The sequence below is a fragment of the Enhydra lutris genome, unplaced genomic scaffold (assembly GCF_002288905.1).
Source record: "Enhydra lutris kenyoni isolate GAN:26980312 unplaced genomic scaffold, ASM228890v2 scaffoldscaffold20, whole genome shotgun sequence".
Taxonomy (NCBI): Eukaryota; Metazoa; Chordata; class Mammalia; order Carnivora; family Mustelidae; genus Enhydra; species Enhydra lutris.
In genome coordinates this window covers 5,311,366-5,332,622 of record NW_019154104.1, presented here as the reverse complement: position 1 = coordinate 5,332,622, position 21,257 = coordinate 5,311,366, and the positions used below count along the sequence as shown (strand labels likewise).

At 42.3% G+C, this 21,257-nt stretch overlaps 1 protein-coding gene across 3 annotated transcripts in view; it reads right to left on the bottom strand.

Annotated features, from left to right (window-relative positions):
• LOC111148464 (NRDE-2, necessary for RNA interference, domain containing) overlaps window positions 1–6,787 on the bottom strand; it is a 50,094-nt gene extending 43,307 nt beyond the window's left edge. For all 3 annotated transcript variants that reach the window (XR_002640700.1, XM_022505022.1, XM_022505023.1), the window contains exon 1: window positions 6,701–6,787. Coding sequence is in view for 2 of the 3 variants with exons in the window: in XM_022505022.1 (XP_022360730.1) it covers window positions 6,701–6,764 (64 nt within the window). In the remaining variant the exon portion in view is untranslated. The remainder of the gene's footprint in view (window positions 1–6,700) is intronic.
• Between the last annotated feature and the right edge of the window lie 14,470 nt (window positions 6,788–21,257).

Sequence of the window (21,257 nt, the reverse complement as noted above, 5' to 3'; positions counted from 1 at the left end):
ATAAATAGTCTGATGGCACAGAAGGAAAACTTGAGAATTGGAGGGGTCAGACACTGGAGGCTCTCTGCTGCTCCTAACACAATGGAGGTACTATATACCTGTTTGTTGAAAGAATGAATGTTGCTCTATTTCCCCACTCAAACCTCTTACTGAATGATGCCTACTTAAATCCTGTCCTAACACTTAACAGTTACCACCAGAGTGAGGAGCAGAGCTGCTGTCACTCACTTGGGTACTGCCTGTGTTCTGTCCAGCAGTTAAGTTTTGTTTTTTTTTTTTTTTAATTAAAACTCTGTACTACTATTAATGATCTTACATTTTTAAAAAGATTTTATTTGTTTATTTGAGAGAGTGAGTGAGAGGGGGAGAGAGAAAGAGAGAGAGAGAGAGAACACAAGCAGGAGTAGAGCAAGAGGGAGAAGACGACTTCCCTGCTGAGCAGCAGCCCAATGCAGGGCTTGATCCCAGGACCTTGGGATCATGACCCAAGCTGAAGGAAGACCCCTAACCAACTGAGCCACTCAGGTGCCCCAATGATCTTACATTTTTAGAACATGTTACAGTGTAAGGCAAGAAGTACAAAAAAATGGGCAAGGACATGAATAGACAATTTTCCAAAGAAGACATCCAAGTGGCCACCAGACACATGGAAAGACGCTCACCATCACTCCTCATCAGGGAAAGGCGAATCAAAACCCAAGAAAACCACCTCACACCTGTCAGAATGGCTAAAATTTAAAAAAAGGCAAGAAATAACAAGTGCTGGCAAGGATGTGGAAAAAAGGAACATTTGTGTAGTTAGTGGGAAGCTAACTGGTACAACAAATATGGAAAACAGTATGGAGATTCCTCAAAAAATTAAAAACACAAATACCATACAATCCAATAATTCTACTCCTCAGTATTTACCCAAAGAAATCAAAAAGACATATGCACCCTTATGTTTCCTGCAGCATTATTTACAATAGCCAAGATATGGAAGCAGCCCAAGTGTTCTTCAATAGACAAATCAGTAAAAAAAAGATGTGATTTGTATATAAAAATATAAATAAGGAATTTCTACTCAGCCATAAAAAAGGATGAGATCTTGCCATTTGCAATAACATAAATGGACCTAAAAGGGTATGATGCTAAGTGAAATCTTAGAAACAAAAATACCACATGATTTCACTTATATATGGAATCTACAATACACTGCATAAACAAAAAGCAGAATTGTTTATAAATATGAAGAACTGAGAGGTTGCCGGGGGATGGGCAAAATGGGTGAAGGGGAGTGGTAGATTCAGGCTTCCAGTGATGTAATGAATAAATCACAGGAATAAGAGGCAGAGGGTAGGGAACTGAGTCAATGATACTGTAACAGCAGTGCGTGGTGATGTGATGGCCACACTTGCAGTGATTAGAGCATAAGGTATAAAGTGGGTTAATCACTATGTTGTACACCTGCAACTAATGTAACATCATGTGTTAAAAAAAACAGTACAGTGCTTCTATTTATAACAGCAGAAGAACGGAAACAGTCTAAATATTCTTAATAGGAATCTGTCTGATTAACCATATGGCATCACACGATGGAGTTCTATCAGTCAAAAGAAATGATGAAGATCTCATACTGTAGAGGGTACAGACTGTAGAGTTATCTCTGGGATTTCAGCTAAAATGCAAAAGAGGCAGGGCATTTTTAATTTCAGCTCAGGTTGTGATCTCTGGGTCATGAGATCAAGCCCTGTCTGGCTCTGCACTCAGCAGGGTGTCTGCTTAAGAGTCTCTCTCTACGGGGCGCCTGGGTGGCTCAGTGGGTTAAGCATCTGACTTCAGCTCAGGTCAAGACCTCAGGGTCTTAGGACTGAGCCCAACATCCAGCTCATCACGTAGTGGGAAGTCTGCTTGTCCTCTGCCCCTCCCCTACTCATTATCTCTCTCTCTAATAAAATCCTAAAAAAAAAAAAAAAGGATTCTCCCTCTCCCTCTGCCCCCTCCAATCTTGTGCTGTCTCTCTAAAATAAATAGATCTTTTTAGGGGCGCCTGGGTGGCTCAGTGGATTAAAGCCTCTGCCTTCGGCTCAGGTCATGATCCCAGGGTCCTGGGATCGAGCCCTGCATCAGGCTCTCTGCTCAGCAGAGAGTCTGCTTCCTCCTATCTCTCTCTGCCTGCTTCTCTGCCTACTTGTGATCTCTGTCAAATAAATAAATAAAATCTTTAAAAAAAAAATAGATCTTTTTAAAAAATTAAAAATTAAAAAATGCATAACAGTGGGGTGCCTGGGTGGCTCAGCTGGTTAAGCGTCTGACTCTTGATTTCAGGTCAGGTCATGGTCTCAGGGTCCTGAGATTAAGCCCCGCATCAGGCCCTGTGCTTAGCAGGGAGGCTGCATCAGGATTCTCTCCCTCTGCCCCTCCCTCTGCTTGCTGGAGCACTCTCTCATTCTAAAATAAAGAAGTAAATATTTATTTTTTTAAGGATTTTATTTATTTGACACAGAGACACAGCAAGAGAGGGAAGACAAGCAGGGGGAGTGAAGAGGGAGAAGGAGGCTTCCTGCTGAGCAGGGAGCCGGATGTGGGGCTCAATCCCAGGACCCTGGGATCACGACCTGAGCCGAAGGCAGACACTTAACAACTGAGTCACCCAGACGCCCCAAGAAGTAAATCTTTAAAAAAAGAGAGAAAGAAATAAAATGTAGAACAGTCTGCATTTAAGGTAGAGAAAGAAATGTAGTTACTCGTATTGAGAAAAAAATGGAAGGATATCATTGACTGACTAAAATTCTAACCCACAGAAAAAAGAAAGTAGCAGGCTGGAGGAACAGAAATGAAAGGCTTTTTTTTCTAGGAATATACCTGGTTTACATTTTCAACCTCAGGACCATGCAAATGTTTCAGAACACTATAAAACAGGATCAATTCAAAAACAAGAAAAAAAAGCAATCCCTAAAAATTAAAAACAACTATACCTAACTATATGTCAAACTGGTGACAAAACCACGCAGAGAATTATTTCAAGTGATTTTAAAACACGGCCATTTGATCACACATCTGCTGCAGGATACATCCTAAGGACAAAAAGAACCACAATGAAATATTAAACTATTTATATTAATCATATTACTACTGTTATTTTGAACATATACACAGTTGTACTGGTGGCATTAGGAACTACAACTTTTTTTTTTTTAAGATTTTATTTTTATTTATTTGAGAGAGAGTGAGAGAATGAGAGACAGCATGAGAGGGAGAAGGTCAGAGAGAGAAGTAGGCTCCCCATGGAGCTGGGAGCCCGATGTGGGACTTGATCCCAGGACTCCAGGATCATGACCTGAGCTAAAGGCAGTTGCTTAACCAACTGAGCCACCCAGGCACCCCGACTTTTTTTTAACAGATGTTATTTTTTATCTCCACACCCAACATAGGACTCAAACTCACAACCCCAAGATCAAGAGTCACACACTCCACCCACCAAGCCAGCCAGGTGCCCCAGGAACTAAGATTTTCAGCGTATGTATAACTCACAAATTAAATTATAAAAAGAAATAAAGAAATAATCTCACAATCTTAAATTAGGCCTGGAAATACCAAGGTGAATTCATGATATACTTCTCTCTTCCTGGTTTTCACCAAAATGTCTAGAAGTAATGACAACCCAGCGCAATTGGTACTCCAGACACCAACCTGTGGTTTTAACCTTCCCATATCATTTTCCACTAAAAGAAACCATGTTTTTTAGAGAGACAGCCAATTCCAGGCCCTAACAAAACATGTAAGTGATGAGCTCTGGGCATCTTTTAGGCCAGAAAGCAAGGAAGCAATTAAGACATCTGGGTCATGTCAAAAAGACACACACCAAACTTAATTAGGCTCCCAGTAGCCACCGATGGGATAATTCGAGCATAAGAAAAACAGTATGTGCAATGGATTAAAATACAAGTGTTAAAAATTCAAGAGTTCATAATGAAGAGGATCTGAGACCTCTAAAAGCTGCAGGGACCCCAACTCATTTTCTGAACCCTGACAAAGGAAATGAATCAACCATTCATCCTGTCTTTCCTGCCTGAATTCTATTTCAAGGTATCGCAGTAGTGTTGACAGGAAGTTTATAGAATAATTGATGTTAATATAGGAGGAAATTTTAAAATTAGAAAATAACCATTTTGTGACCCCAATGAAATAATGCCTCTAAGCAATAATTATAAAAGGCTGCAAAGATCACTAGGTGAAAGACTGATGGGCAGCCCCATAATGCCTAAGTCAGGATGGACCAAGAAATCACTGATCAAGCTTAACATTTCTGAAAGAAAACTCGACAGCCCATCCTCCCGACCGGAGTCAACAGCGAATACCCCGACCAGGTATTTTCAATTTAGAAAATTATATCTGAATCTAATTAACTCTCTAGATCTAATTGCCAGCTCACAGGAAATACTGGGATAGAGAAGCATGCTAAATATCACCAGGAGGATCTGGTGGGAAATGTCTAAAGGACAAATGACCCATTTTCCTCAACAAATATATCACAAGGGAAAATGGAGGGGAAGGAGAAACCGTTTCGTATTTTAAAAACACCTAAGAGATATATCCACAAAATAGAGTGTTGTATCTTTTGGGGATCCTGATTTGAAGCAGCATTAAGAGGCCATTTTTGAGACAACTTGGGAAATATGAACACTGATTGGAAACCAGATGATATTAAAGAATTACAGTTAATTTCATCAAGTGATAATATTCAAATTTTTTAAAAAATACAGTGCTGCATAAAAAGCTCTCCTACAAACATTATACTGCCATTGACTACCCGAACATGTCCGATAAATACTGGTTAAGATAAATGACAAGGGTGACACTCCCCTGTAAACTTCCCATTTCACCCTCCCCAAATAAAGGATAAACCCCTGACCTGTTACTCAACTCACTACCCTCCCTCACCACCAGACCCAACCACATTTCCCAAAAGGATTCCCCTTTATGCCTCTGTATTTTCAAACAAACTGGGCTATTAGTAATTTTCTGCATAGGTCACACAGTTTTCTTCCTGCATCTCTTTGCAGGAACTGGAATCTCCTTCCACTATCTCCATCAGTCCAAATCCTACCTTCATGAAGACCCATCGCCAAAGTTATCTCCTAAATAAACCTTCTTTGAACCTCCTCTCAGAAGTCAGTATTCCTGTAGTTCACCTGTGACATCTGTAACATCTGACCTTTTCTGTTACTTTTTAAAAATAAACATTGATGTAGGGAAGAAGTTAGGGTTCGAAGATGAGGGCCAAGAAAGAATTCATGAGACTCCTTGGTGCAAAAAGCTAGTTTTATTAAAGCAAGAGGACAGGACCCTTGGGCAGAAAGAGCTGCACTGGGGTCACAATGAGTGGCCCACTATATACTTTCAAGCTGGGAGAGGGTTAGGGATAGCCTGAGTCACTAACGAATTTTGGAAGCAAGGGTTCCAGGGCCTTTTGACCTTAGCAAAGTATAAACATTGAGGCAGCGGAGTTCCTAGAGGAAGAGCACTCTACTTATTTTAACTTGTCAATGGGCTGTAGGTAGTAAGAAAATTTAATAATGTTTCTCCTGCCTTTGTTTCCCACATCACCTATTACTGGTCTGTATATTCAGCAACCATTTGTTGAACACCTACTATATTCTAAACTTATGCTCAGATCAAAGTATGTTACAATGTTAGACACTATCCCTGACCACATGGAGGTTACAGTCTAGTAAAAGACAGCCAAAACTTATACTAGTTATATAAGAAATTACTCAAAATTATGAACAGCATTACCAAAAAAGAAGTGAAGGAACCATGAGAGGATATAAAAGAGGTATGAGACACAATTGGACTCTGCCACGTAAGTGCATGATCTGGGATTAATTACTTTTTTTTTTTTTAAGATTTTATTTATTTATTTGACAGAGAGACAGAGAGATCACAAGTAGGCAGAGAGGCAGGCAGAGAAAGAGGGGGAAGCAGGCTCCCTGCTGAGCAGAGAACCCAATGCGGGGCTTGATCCCAGGACCCTGAGATCATGACCTGAGCTGAAGGCAGAGGCTCAACCCACTGAGCTACCCAGGCACCCAAGGATTAATTACTTCAAATGACAATCCCCTATCGCAATCTTTAATAATGCAGATGGCCTGGGAATGTTTAATGCTAAATAGAATATAGAATGCCATCACCTGGGGACCCTCAATAAACAGTTCTGATTCCCAGATTCTGTGCCCCTCTGGAGAAAAACTGCGTTCGATTAGGCTTTGGATCCTAATCCCTAGCTCTAGGTCGGCAAAAAGCTATGAACCCACTAAGAAGGTCAGAAATAAGTAAAACGGGAAAGGAAGAAAGATGTAATAAGAACACCCAGCATTTGCATCAGAAATCTCCTTGAGATGTGGAGTACTATTATCTCCGTTTCACAGGTGAAGTAACTGAGGCTCAAAGCAAGAATGGGGTCCAAGAGCATGACAACATCGAAGCCCCAGCCCCAGGGCCTCTCCTCCGTCTCTCTTTCTCCGTCTGTTGCTGTGCAACCCAAAGCCGAAGCCAGGACGGGGCCAGGAGGCTTCCCTTCCCAGAAGTCCTCGCAGCGCCGCGGAGAACTCTGGGATAGAGGTGGATAAACAAATCCAAGGAAAGGGCCCAGGCCTAGGACTGAGAAACTCCGCTCTATGCCCGCCAAGTGCCTTCTTCATCCCTTCTGTATGCTTACCTTTCCTGGCGCTGCCGCTATTGGGAGCCTCACCAATGCCAGCAAAGGCTGGGAACAGCGCCATGATTACAGGCCGCACTGCCGTTCCCCTCTACAGAAATGGCGCCGGAGAGCGGACGCCGATAGTGAGGCCTTCGCGCTCGCGGTGCATTCTGGGAAGTGTGTTTTTTTTTTTTTTTTATTTTTTTTTTTTCCAATTCGTCCTTGGCCCGGGACGGGGCGGGGCGGGGCGGAGCCACTTCCCTGAAATTGACACCTGAAGACATCTGTGAGAACCGGGAAAATGCAGAGACCCCGAAGTAGAATCGTTCGAAGCTGAAAGTAGCAGAAGCTGGATCCTAGTTCGACCCCTGAACTCACACTATCACTATTGGGGTTAAAGTAATCAGACTCTGTAAGCTTGTTTCCTCTTCTGCAAAATGTTCATAAGATTAAGTGAGCATTGTAAGTTAAGGTACTTAGCTGTGATTGTGCCTGGACCACGAGAAGCACTTGATAAGTTAGCTATTATATGAGTTGTGACTGCAGATCCATCTCAAACCCATGTGAGATGACCGAATTCACGTTACCACCCGGCGCCTGGGTGCTTCAATGGGTTAAGCCTTTGCCTTCAGCTCAGGACATGACCCCAGGACCCTGGGATGGTGCCCAACTCGGGCTCCCTGCTCAGCGGGGAGCCTGCTTCTCCCTCTCCCTCTCCCGCTCCTGCTCCCCCTGCTTGTGCTCTATCTAATAAAGTCTCAAATATATGCATATATATGTGTATGTATATATATATATGTACATATATATACATATAGATATAGTGTAAATAGTTACAAATCTAATCAAGGAACGGGCTGGACTTGAGAAAGCTACAGACCTCGTGTGAATCCAAAATGAGCACCCTTCATGCTTTGAAGAATACTGGGCATAGTATTTTTAAAAAGGAGGGGTATAATGGTAGGGGTAGTAAAACTTTGCCTGTCTGCAACTTAAGGAAACTCAGGTTCTACCAAAATCTCTGGCTCTAAGTTATCCCAGTTAGTTGGGGCAACATCTGCCTCCTTAGCCGATCACTTTGCATAGCTGGAATGATGACAGTCTTCAATGCTTCATATTTTTCTACTCCAGAAAAATAATATGGAACACGTGGGAGAATCAAAACCATCACAGAGGGGTGCCTGGGTGGCTCAGTGGATTGGGCCTCCACCTTTGGCTGGGGACGTGATCTCGTGGTCCTGCTTTCTGCTCAGCGGGGAGCCTGCTTCCCCCTCTCTGCCTGGCTCTCTGCCTACTTGTGATCTCTGTAAAATAAATAAAATCTTTTTAAAAAATCACAGAATTGGTTCTGCAATCAAAAGGAAATCTGGGGGGGGGCGCCTGGGTGGCTCAGTGGTTTAGGCCTCTGCTTTCGGCTCGGGTCATGGTCCCAGGGTCCTGAGATCGAGCCCCGCATGGGGCTCTCTGCTCAGCGGGGAGCCTGTTTCCCTTCCTCTCTCTATGCCTGCCTCTCTGCCTGCTTGTGATCTCTCTCTGTCAAATAAATGAATAAAAATCTTAAAAAAAAAAAAAGGAAATCTGGGCATGTTAGATATTTTCTGTGCTACAAATGTGTGAGAGAATTTGGCTTAAGAGACCCTCCTTTTAAGAAAAATTTAAAGTGTACTCAAGGGGTGCCTGGTTGACTCAGTAGGAAGAACTTGCTACTCTTGATCTCAGAGTCATGAGTTTGAGCCCCACAATGGGTGTGGAGATTACTAAAATAAATAAATAAATAACTTTTTAAAAATAAAAATGGGGCACCTGGGTGGCTCAGTTGGTTAAGCATCTGCCTTCGGCTCAGGTCATGATCCCAGGGTCCTGGGATCAGAGCCCCACATCGGGCTCCCTGCTCAGTGCTTAGTCTGCTTCTCCCTCTCCCTTCGGCCCTCCCCCAGCTTGTTCTCTCTCTCTCTCTCTCTCTCTATCAAATTAATAAATTAAAAAAAAAATAAAATAAAGCAGATAATTGAGTAACTGATATAAACCTCTGATTTTAAGTTGAAATCTCATGTAATTTAGGCTGAGTTTCAGAACATCTAAGAGAATTTAAAGTTTACTATATGTGTTAGAATTGTTCAGCTTTATAAAAATTAATACTTGACAGGTAATTGAAGTACCTATAAAAGAAATAATGTGTACATGTACTATTTTGGCCTTTTTTGCTGAAATATAGAAATGTTCTATAATACAGAATTTTTAAACTAAAAATTAAAAACCTTAATTTTTATTATTTTTTAAAGATTTTATTTATTTATTTAATTGACAGAGAGATACCAAGAGAGTCAACACAAGCAGGGGGAGTGGGAAAGGGAGAAGTAGGCTTCCCACCAAACAGGAAGCCAGATGTGGGGCTCGATCCCAGGACTCAGGGATCATGACCTGAGCCAAAGGCAGATGCTTAATGACTGAGTCACCCGGGTGCCCCCAAAAGTTTACTTTTTTAAAAGGCATAACAATAAAAGGGAACAAACTACTAATACTCACAACAATATGAATGAATCTCAAAATCTGTAGGCTGGGTAAAAAGAGGCAGACACAAGAGTACTTAGTATATGGTTCTATTTACATAAAATTCTAGGAAATCCAAATTAATATCTAGTAACAAAAGCAGATCAGTGGTTGCCTAGGGCTGTGGGAGCAGAGGGAGGGATGCAGCATCTCTTGGGAGTGATAGAAATATTCTGTATCTTGATTGTGTTGGTGGAGATTTCCGAGAAGTGTTAACTACCACCTGGTTTTTTAAAAGCTTAAGAACACGCCAAGGTTTTGAATTTGTTGTTTGAATAAATTAAACACTAACCTTTTAAACTGTTGGTCCGCAAACTTTTTCTAAAAAGAGTCACATAGTAAATATTTTAGACTTAGCAGGACATACTCATCTCTGTGCCAACTACATTGAAACTTGAATTTCATACAGTTTTCACATGTCACAAAGTATTCTCTGTTTCTTCCAACCTTTATAAAGGTAAAAACTATTCTTAACCCATGGGATATATACAAATCAGGAGTGGGTCAATTTGACCCATGGCCATAGTTTGCTGGATCCTTGCAAACTCTATCATAAAAGTGAAAGTAAACTTTCAACTAGTCTTTTCTCCATAGGAAAACCCACTCCAGAGTGCATGGAAAGAGCTCACTTTAACTGTTGTTATTATTATTGTTGTTACTGACTTTGGGTATTTCCAGGGTCTATGGCAGGGATTTCTTACAATCAACAAAAAATGGTTTTGAGAAAGAGCGAGCAAGAGAGAGCGCACACTTGAGCAGGGGGGAAGGGCGGAGGGAGAGGGAGGATGCAGGGCTCGATCTTAAGACCCCAAGATCATGACTTGAGCCGAAATCAAGAGTCAGATGCTTAACGGATTGCGTCACCAAGGCACTCCAAATAGCGAACTCTCAAACTAGTACATCTCCCCAAATGGCCTGAAAGGATTTTCAGCTTTTGTTGTCATAAGAATTCTTCCAGAAAATGACATATGCTTTATAATTCCATTGATAATGAAAGAAGTCAACAATAAACTTTCTTTTTTAAAATAATTTTTAAATAAGCAGAGTTAAATCTCCACTATTTAGGCTGCCTTTCTTTGATTAGAAAAGTGACATTTTAAGAACTTGTTTGGCCTCAGTCTCCATTTAAAAACTCCTTTATCTTGTTGACTTTTGTCTCTCTGGCCTGTGGTCGCATATCTTTTAAGTGTGAGGCAGGAGTGGCCTGTGTATCGCCTCTCCCTTCACTTCCCATCTATACCTCTCTTTTCACCACCTCTTGTCACAGCCCAAAGGAACAAAGTGTGGATTTTTTTTCCCCTTATAAATTTCCAGTTCGGGTGAAAGTATCTAAATTAAATTGGTTTCACCTTTCGCCCATCTGTGTAGGAATGCAAATAGAAGTATCTTTCCCATTTTAAGCATTCAATACATGCTTGATACAGAAAAAGTTTTAAGTGCAGGGACATAGGAAGAAAATGCAGAATAATCACCCATATTTCCAATGCCCAAGGACAAATACTATTTCAGAGTATTTCTACACAGGCCTTTTCTTTCTTTCCCTTCTGCTTTTCTGGTATCTTCGTTCATGGGTATATTTTTTCATCATAGTTGTGATTACTTTTCCTCCTAATGTAAGCATCTCTCTGTTTTATACAAATGCCATAAACATATATTAGATGTATAATATTTTTATCCAATGAATGGAATCACAATATACTTAACCGTTCCTATTTCTAGATATTTAGCAAACCTCCAATGTGTTATCTCATTGACTTTATCCATGAGGGGTTTTTAAAAATATTTTATTTATTTGTTTGACAGACAGAGATCACAAGTAGGCTGAGAGGCAGGCAGAGAGAAAGGAAGGGAAGCAGGCTCCCCACTGAGCAGAGAGCCCGATACAGGGATTGATTCCAGGACCCTGGATCATGACCTGAGCTGAAGGCAGAGGCTTTAACCCACTAAGCCCCCCAGGTACTCCTGACTTTATCCATGAGTTTTCCAAAACATGAATGGCCAGATGGGATTGTGAGTCCCAAGACTGCAAATGGTAGATTATCCACCAGTGGCCAAGAGGGGATGGGTTGGTTTGGTGTTTTTGTTTGTTTTAAGGTGTATTTATTTTAGACAGAGAGAGAAAGAGAGCACCCATGAGTGGAGGAGGGGCAGAGAGAGAGGGAGAATGTCAAGCAGACTCTGCGAAGCAGGGCTCAGCACAGGGCTCAATCTCACGACCCTGAGACCATGACCTGAGCTGAAATCAAGGGCCACAGGCTGAACCAACTGAACCACCCAGGAGCTCCTCAAGAGGGGTGTTCATGATGACGCCCGCTGCTGGGGCATGAGGAGTGGGGTGGCAAAATGGCAGCGAACATGAGGACACTTTCTAGAAAGACAAATATAACTTCAAATAATAAAGAGAAAGCTCCACAAAACACTTATTCCACAAAGTCACAATACTACTTGCCAACAGTACATATAGACTCACTAGCAAATAATTCCTGCCTGAAGAGTAAGTGTGAAGATAATCTATAAATGAACAAGGGACACTAGTGACACTGGGGAGGTGGGGGTTAACTCTGTCTGGCTCCACAGAAGTAAAGCTGCTCACCTGGGTCTTGACAAATGGTGGAATTCACCGAATAGACCAAGGACAAAACCAAGGTAGGCAGGGGAAATAACAAGGGCAGGAGTCCAAATGAGAAAACAGCCAGGTGTATCTGAGAACCCTCAACTGGGGCTATATGGTTGCTGTGAAGGGAGAGAAGCTGTGGCCAGTTCCTCACAAAGGGTGCCATGTGAGGTACAGTAAAAAATTTCATCCTTGTCCCTTGTCCTTCCTCAGAGGCAAACACCACATCTTTGGAATTTACCAAGTGACTCTTTGTTCTTCACAACGAGCCCCTGACCACACCTGGGTCTATGCTAACAAGATGACTCAGGCTGTTGATCACTCGTGAGACCAACCATGTGATTGGAGGATTGGGGTTTTGAGCCAGGGGACCTCCAGGGAGAGGATAGGGTTAGAGGCTGAGTTCATTCACATGGCCAATAATGCAACCAATCATGACTACATAATGAAACCCCAGTAAAACTCCAGATACCAATTCTCCAATGGATTTCATGCTTGATGAACACATCAATAAGCTGGGAAGGTGACACTATGAAGAAAGTGCCCAGAAGCTCTACAGGCAGGATGCTCCCAGAACTCACCTATGCATTTCTTCATTTGGCTAGTCCTGATTTCTATCCTTTATAATAAAATGATAATCATAACTACAGCACTTTCCTGAGAGTTCTGTTGTAGCAAATTATCATACCTCAGGTGGCTGAGGGACCCGCTGTATTTTGAGCCATTTTTTCAGGAGTGCTGGTTCACCTAGGCAGCCCTAAACTTGTGACTCATGGAAGGTGAGAGCAGTCTTATTAGGGACAGAGCCTTACCCCCTGCGTCTGTGCTAGCTGCAGGTGATTTGCATAGGAATCACATCTCAGGATTGCACCGTGCTAAGGAATTTGAACCTTATTTTGAAAGATTTTAAGCAAGGGAATGTCAAATATTTGTGTCTTAGGGGGAAAGAAAAACCCACTCTGTAGCAGAGTGAAGAATGGATTAGATGGGGGAAGAGTATGAAAGAGGGTGTTAGGGATCACTGGAAATCAGAAAGGAGAAATTAAGGGGTGCCTGGGTGGCTCAGTGTGTTAAGCCTCTGCCTTTGGTTCAGATCCCAAAGTCTTGGAATCGAGCCCCGTGGCGTCCGGCTTTCTGCTTCCTTCTCCCTCTCCCTCTCCCCTGTTGTATTCTCTCTCTGTGTCAAATAAATAAAATCTAAAAAAAAAAAAAAAAAAAAAAGGAAGGAGCAATTAACTAAGCCAGCACACAGCAATCAATACTGAGGATGAATTACCTAAGATCTCTGTAAGACAAGCCTGTGAAGTTGCGGATCAAAGAGCAGCATCCCCGGGGGCTTGGTTTCGTGAGGGTGTATCCAGCCTATGGTGAGACAGACATAGCCATTGATGGGAAACATCACTTTCAATCATCAGCAAGCTAAAAGATTTGGATCTTACAAAAAAAAAAAGAAGAAGAAGAAGAAGAAGAAAAAGATAAATTTTCCTTTTGAGTCTCCCAGAAGAGTTTAAAGATACAGAATAATATAGCAAATGATCACGTGCTAACCCCCACCTCTAACTTAGCACGTGGTCACATTTTCTTCCCATTTCTTAAGTTGCTCTATTTAGGCTTATTTGTTTTTTTTTTTTAATTATAAATCAGTGGCTCTCGAGGTGGGGAGGAGGGGCAACTCTTCTCCCCAGGGGACATCTGGCAATGTCTGGAGGTGTTTTCGGTTGTCACAACTAGGGAGGGCGATGGGCATCTCATGGATAAAAGCCAAGGGTGTTGTTAAACATCCTACAAAGATCAGGGCAGCCCCCCACAACAAAGAAGTATCTGGCCCCAAATGTCAATAGTCCCCAAACTGAAAAACCCTTATTCAAAGAAAAGAAATAAAATGCTGTAGATAAAATTGAGGTCCCCATGGCTCTCTCCCCAAATCCAAACTCACTGCCCATCTGCCCTCTCCCCAGAGTTAACCACTCTCTTGAATTAGGTAGAAGGATCGAGGTTGGTTTGTTTGTTGTATTTATTTTTCCAGGGTTTTTTTTTTTAAGTTTTTAAAAAATTTATTTATTTGAGAAAAAGAGAGCCCAAGCAAAGGGAGCAGCAGAGGAAGAAGGAGAAGCAGGTTCCCCACTAGAGCAAGGAGCCTGATGCAGGTCTCCATCCCAGGGCCCTGGGATCATGACCTGAGCCGAAAGCAGACACTTAACCAACTGAGCCACCCCGGTGGCCCTATTTATTTTTATTATTTTTTTTTTGTTTTAACTAGGCTCCATGCCCAACGTGGGGCTTGAACTCAAGATCCTGAGACCAAGAGTCAACATGCTGCACCGACTGAGCCAGCCAGGTGCCCCAAGATGGTCTAATTTAAATGAGAATTTTACAAACAATTTACAAACAGATGTTTGTGTTACAAACAACTCATAAGAATTTTGGATTAATTAATCCAAGAATTGGGGGTTGGTGCTGAAATGATGCACCAATGCAAAAAAAAAAAAAAAAAAATTAATCAACTAAAATAAATGAAAAAGATACCAAACAATTGGAGAACGGGGCACCTGGGTGGCTCCGTCGGTTAAGCGTCTGACTTTGGCTCAGGTCATGATCCCGGGGGCCTGGGATAGAGTCCTGTGTTGGGCTCTGCACTCAGTGGGGAGTCTGCTTCTCCCTCTCCCTCTGTCCCTGCCCCAACTTATGTATGCATGCTCTCTCTAATAAACAAATTAAATCTATTTTTAAAAAGATGGAGGGGACACCTGGGTGGCTCAGTCAGTTAAGCATCTGCTTTCGGCTCAGATCATGATAATGATCCCAGGGTCCTGGGACCGAGTCCAGCCTCGTGCTCCTCGCTCAGCCCCGAGCCTGCTTCTCCCTCTGTCTGCTGCTCCTCCTGCTTGTGCTCTCTCTCTCTCAGACAAATAAATAAAATCTTTAAAATACATACATACATACATAAAAAGATGGGAGAAAAAAAGTAGCTCCTCATTTTTATTAAAAAAAAAGGGGGGGCTGCCTGGGTGGCTCAGCGGGTTAAGCCTCTGCCTTCAGCTCAGGTCCTGATCTCAGGGTTCTGGGATCAAGTCCCACATCGGGCTCTCTGCTGGGCGGGGAGCCTGCCTCCTCCTCTCTCTCTCGCTTTCTCTACTTGTGATCTCTCTCTCTATCAAATAAATAAAATCTTTAAAAAAGGCGGGGGGGCGCCTGGGTGGCTCAGTGGGTTAAAGCCTCTGCCTTCAGCTCCACATCGGGCTCTCTGCTCAGCAGGGAGCCTGCTTCCTCCTCTCTCTCTGCCTGCCTCTCTGCCTACTTGTGATCTCTGTCAAATAAATAAATAAAATCTTAAAAAAAAAAAAGGCATTAACACCTTCCAAATGCATGCTAAGTGCTGTGCTCTCCACGGGTGGTGAAATGTCATCTCCAAGTGACATAAATCTCACCTAAGACGCCTGCAAGGACCTCATGATCCAGAAGGGGAAACACACATTAGCAGGTAACGTTCATAAGATGATAGGAAGGGACAGTGAAAGAGAGGTTTTCTCGGTTCGGGTGCAGCAGAGATGAAAGTAAAGACTCAATCAGTAGTAGCAACACCCTCCTTCACAGTCAAACTGGTGTATAACCTTGTAAGACTTGAGAACCATTTAAATTAAATCAGTCAAGTAAATTTGCCTTACCAGATGTGAAACACGTTGATTTAATAATCCATAGTAATTTGAAGAGCGTATCACTGGTTTAGAACTTGGTGGACATAATAAAACACAAGAGAGATTATAGAAACAGAATCTGGTCTCTCATAAGCATAGAATTTCAAATCAGTGAATGGAATACAGATTATTCAATAAATGATCTTGAAATAAACTTTAATTTGGAAGAAAAATTATACCCCTAGTTCTCCTTAATATCAAATAAACTATAGTTGGATCAAAAATTAAATAGTTAAAAAACATGCAACGCTGAGAAGAAAATATAAGTATTTTATTTATTTATTTAAAAGATTTTATTTATTTATTTGACAGACAGAGATCACAAGTAGGCAGAGAGACAGGCAGAGAGAGAGGAAGGGAAGCAGGCTCCCCAGCAAGCAGGGAGCCCAATTCGGGGCTTGATCCTAGGGCCTTGGGGTCATGACCTGAGCTGAAGGCAGAGGCTTTAACCCACTGAGCCACCCAGGTGCCCCTAAAATGTAAGTTTTTAAAAAATCTTTGGGCAAATATCCTTCTAAACTAAAATGACCTCATTTACCCTTCGTTATCTCTTTAAAGGCCCCATCTCCAAATAGTCACCTTGAGAATTAGAGCTTCGATTCCTTAAAAATGTTGATAGAGGGGCACCTGGATGGCTCAGTTGATTAAGCAGCTGCCTTCAGCTCAGGTCATGATCCCAGGGACCTGGGATCGAGTCCCACAGCGGGCTCCCTGTTTATCGGGGAGTCTGCTTCTGCCTCTGCCGCTCCCCTCTGCTTGTGCTTTCTCTCTGGCTCTCTCCCTCTCTCAAATAAATGAATAAAATCTTTTTTAAATATGGCAGACTTTACTAAACTAAAATTTAAAACTTCTGAACTATAGACAACTCTCAAAAACATATAAAATGCAAAGGAACAATTTTTTTTTTAAAAGCTACATCATCTAGGGGCATCTGGTTGGCTCGGCTGGTAGAACATGGGACTCAGGGCTGTAAATTCGAGCCCCACATTGGATATCAAGATTACTTTAAAAAATTAAATCTTGGGACACCTGGGTGGCTCAGTGGGTTAAAGCCTCTGCTTTCGGCTCAGGTCATGATCCCAGGGTCCTGGGATAGAGCCCCCCATCGGCATCCCTGCTCAGCAGGGAGCCTGCCTCCCCCACTCTCTCTGCCTGCCTCTCTGCCTACTTGTGACCTCTGTCAAATAAATACATAAAATCTTTAAAAAAAATTAAATCTTAAAAAAAACTAGATCATCTGAACTAATATCCTTTAGATAGATTTTTAAAAGCTGTTATACATAAATAAGAAAAACATGACTCTCCCCCATAAAATGGAGAAATGAGATGAAAACTCATTTCACCAAAAAAAAAAAAAAGACATGCAAATAGTCATGTGGAAAAATGCTCTAATAGTCAAAGAAATGCAAATTTTACCACAATAAAAGATAGTTAAGATTTAAAAGATGGAAACTACTAGTGTGTGCAGAAAACAGACATTATACAGTGATGGTGGGAAGATACTTAGGTGGAAATCTTCTGGATGGGAATTGGATAATATGTGTAAAAACGTCAAAGGAGAAAAAAGAAATACAGGCAGTTCTGGAAGCTGGGAGTTGAAAGGGGTACTTTTGAACTAGCTAGTCCTTTTCTAGGAATTTACCTTAAGTGTGCATCTCTTGCCTTTGTAATAGTGTATTAGCTCAGGCTGCTCAGTCAGAATGCAGCAGACTAGTGGCTGAAATAACAGAAGTTTATTTTCTCACAGTTCTGGAGGCTAGAAGTCCAAGATCAAGGCGCTGGCAGGGTCGGTGTCTCCCCAGGCCTCCCTCCTTGGCTTGCGGATGGCTATCTTCTCCTGGGTCCTCACGTGACCTTTGCTCCCGCGTTTCTTCCTCTCATATGAGGACACCAGTCATTCTGAATCAAGGCCCCACCCTCATGACCTCATTTACCCTTCGTTACCTCTTTAAAGGCCCCATCTCCAAATAGTCACCTTGAGAATTAGAGCTTCAATGTATGAATTTTGGGAAAACAGAATTTGGCCCATAACGAATAATGAAAAATTGGAAACAACGCAAGGTCCGTATAGTACAATATTATGCAGCCTTAAAAGTGATAAAATTGATTTGTATGTGTTAACATGGAAAGCTGTCATGATACATGACATGCTTCTGTTTTTCAAGATTTACTTATTTATTTTAACGGGGGGAGCACGCACATGGGTATGTGAATAGAGGGAGGAAGAGAGGGAGAGGGAGAGAGAGAATCCCAGGCAGACTTCCTGCTGAGCACCGAGCCCAACTTGAGGGCTTGATCTCACAACCATGAGAACATGACTTGAGCGAAAACCAAGAGTCAGACGCCCAACCGACTGAGCCACCCAGCCGGCCCATACATGACATGTTTCTTAAAAGGCTTTAAAATAATAGGCTAGTGTGACCAGATACATATGCATATTTGAAAAACAAAGTTCAGGCATCTCAATGTAAACAAAATAACCTCTGAGTAGTGGAGTTGGGGGGGAATACACACATTCAGCTTTATATTTTTATGAATAATACATAATGAATCTGTTTACCTTTGTAGAATGAAGAAAAAAATTATTGCCTTTTTAAAAAAAATGTTGTTATTGTAGTGGACGTACAATGTTATGTTAGTTTCAGGTGCATGACATAGGGACTTAACAATTCTATACCTATTCAGTGCTCCTCCTGGTAAGTGTGAGAAAAGTCATTTCCCAAAGGACACTTCAGCCCCAAATTTATGTCTTTGAGGATCACTGAAATACATTTTGATTTCTGATTATTAATTTCTTGCATAAATAATTGCAGCCTATAAGCCGAAGTGTCTCTACAGAGTATGGCGGCAAAGAGGCCACGGATGTGAGGCAGGTTACAGTCTTGGACCAGAAGTTATTCATTTGCAGGGAAATTATGAACCCAAGTAAATAGTGATTACCCGATAGAATTTATGGATACTTGGCAATCCTTTCTCAATTTGATCAGTGTAAGATTAAATAGATCATTTAAGCCAAAAGGCCCTTAGAGTAAACAAATACACTGACCAATTTCAAAGATAATAAACTCTTTTTCTAGCAACTTGGAATCGTGTGCGTAATTTCAATGCCAGCCGAATGGAATCCCTCAGCTAAATCCACTTTTACAGCTGGGGGAAAAAACCCAACACAACAGTCTAGAGTATGTTGCCTTCAGTCTTGATGAATTCGGCCCCTAGAGTGACAACTCATTCCTTTTAGTGAAAAATCACCCCAGCTTGCTGATTATTTTGAGTTAGGTTTTTGTGTTGAAAGAATCAAAATTCAAGTCAGATCCCTCAAATTCTAAGACCTCAGGGGTGAAAGGTCCCGTGTCGGTGATGGTAGTTCAGACGGAGCAACACGCCCAGGACTGTTCCTGATTCTGCATCATCAGTAATGCTCATGCCATAGACGGAACCTTCGAAATGCTGCTGGATTTGCCTCAACCTGAGAAACAGAACGTTTTCCCGGGAGACTGGATTGTGGCGTTGAGGGTGCAAATTCATCGCCTGATTTCTCACGGTTCCCGCATGTCTAGTGAACTGATTGATCAGAACAAACAAAAGCAGAATGTCTTTCCACCTCTTTTCAGATAACCAAGCAGCTGATCGCAATCTTCCGCGACCTTCAGCATGGGGGTTGCAGACTCTATGGGAGGGTCCTGCAAAATATGCTAAGAACGGTTTCCTCTGTGACATGCAAGTTAATTATCACTATTGAATCTTTAATACTTAAAAAACACGCAGTGCTTAATTTGTTCATGAATCAGTGGTTTAATAAAGGCCAGTGTATATATTAAATTCTGTTAATGTTTAACATCTTTTTCAGGCCGTCAAAAGTGCATTAAAAATTAAAATAAAATTAATTCCCGCTTTCCCATTCTTAACACTGTAGGTAATGTTATTTTACACTGTGCTGTAGTGTTCTACAAATTGATGTTCGGTGCTTTGAATTAATGAACTTTGTGATTTATTTACTGCCTGGGGTGCTATTCATTAGTTTTTCAATTACAGTGAAACTTTATGTAACATGGCATGAGACGTTAAGCAATCATATGAACAGTACTGGGAGTTTTGCTTTTAAACAGGATCATGTCATAAAGAGAGAAGGCTAAATCCGCAACTCTAACAGGCCAGCCAGAGACACTGGATGCCAGGCTGGTAGGCTTGTAAAAACCTTCCAGAAGTGAATCTTTCAGAGTCAGAATGCTAAGGAAAATCCCACCTCCACCCCTGAGTAACCATCAAAGTCATAGTGAGCCATCTTTGTCCACAGAGCTCAAAACAAGAATCTCTAGGATTCAGCGTCTTAGCAAGAAGCAGCTGGGATTTGAAATCCTGCCACATCCTATCATCCTACAAACTTTTAGAACTGCCAGAAGTGACGGTTATGCTTTGCACCAAGGCTTAAAGGTGTCCATGCGTCTGATTTCTTTCCATGTTTCTTTTGGTAAGCTGTAACAAGATGCCTGGCACCGTCCCTCGGGGTTTTCTGAATCTGCTAGTAACACTGTCATTTCCAGGAGGGACATTCCATGCAGAACACAGTCCCTGATGGAACACTCACAGGGAGGTGAAGCTGAGGGGAAGAAAGTGTAGAGGGGGCCTCGCTCAAGGGCTCCCACGATCACAGAAGGCTGAGAAGAGCAGCGGGGAGTGAGGGGAAGCTGTGGGCAAAGCGACAGAAACAGCTGATAGGCTTGGTGGGAGCCCAGACTAAGCACCAGCAAGAGGGCTGGCCCGGTGACCACACAACCACAGGGCTGGGGAGCAGGTATCTCACTGCTAACTCAACTCCTTCTGCCCTGTGACCCAAAATCGACAGGTATCTCAGATGTGCCAACAGAGAGGGAAATTTTTGTCCGGCACAAGGGATTTACAAGGGATTTCAAAGGTAAGAATGAAGGCAAGAAGGAAATGCTTGTTATCTTCGCAGAAAAAAATTGGCCTGAGGACAGGACACTGCACTGCCAACGACCCAGGGGCTGGGTATCCCCTCAGCTACTCAGGCCACTTGAGATCAGACCATATAGAGCACCAGAAGGAAGCCTGTGCTGGGGATGGTGGGGGCAGCTATGTAACTCATAAGCACTTATCGGTCTTTTGCAAAGTTATACAAAACACTCACAGCATGAGGAGACTTCTAACTTTAATTTTAGGGATTTGATTTCTGTACGGAAAATATCACAGAACCCCAGTTTTCTAGAGTTTTCCTGGTTAGTCTGTTCTGGCATATCTTAGTTGGCCAATCTGCCCTCACCCCCATGGTCACCACCAGTTAAAACAGGTCCCCCCCAACACCATTGCCTCCTGGGTCACAGGGCTGGTCCCAGTTCACTCACCTGTCATACAAAGCATCTGTCTGACCTGACCTCTCACTTCTTATTCACCAAACTGTTTCCTGCTTACAGCCTGCCCAACCCTCTGACCTGATGCTCAGGATGGCTTCTCTGGCTCTTAACCCTATCTTCATGATTCTTCCTTGATTTAAACCCATCCCTTCGCTAAGCCTCCCTAGGAGCCCCTCACCCAGGACAAGTCCCCACCAAGCCAGCCCTGGTTCCTCTAGTTGAACAGACTAAGGCATTTCCGGAGAAATCTGGTTTGGGGGGGCCCAGGGGGAAAAATCTGCTTTTTCTTCAGCTTTTATTATAAATAACACTTCTAAAGACCTCGTGGATTTATTGTCTGACCCCAC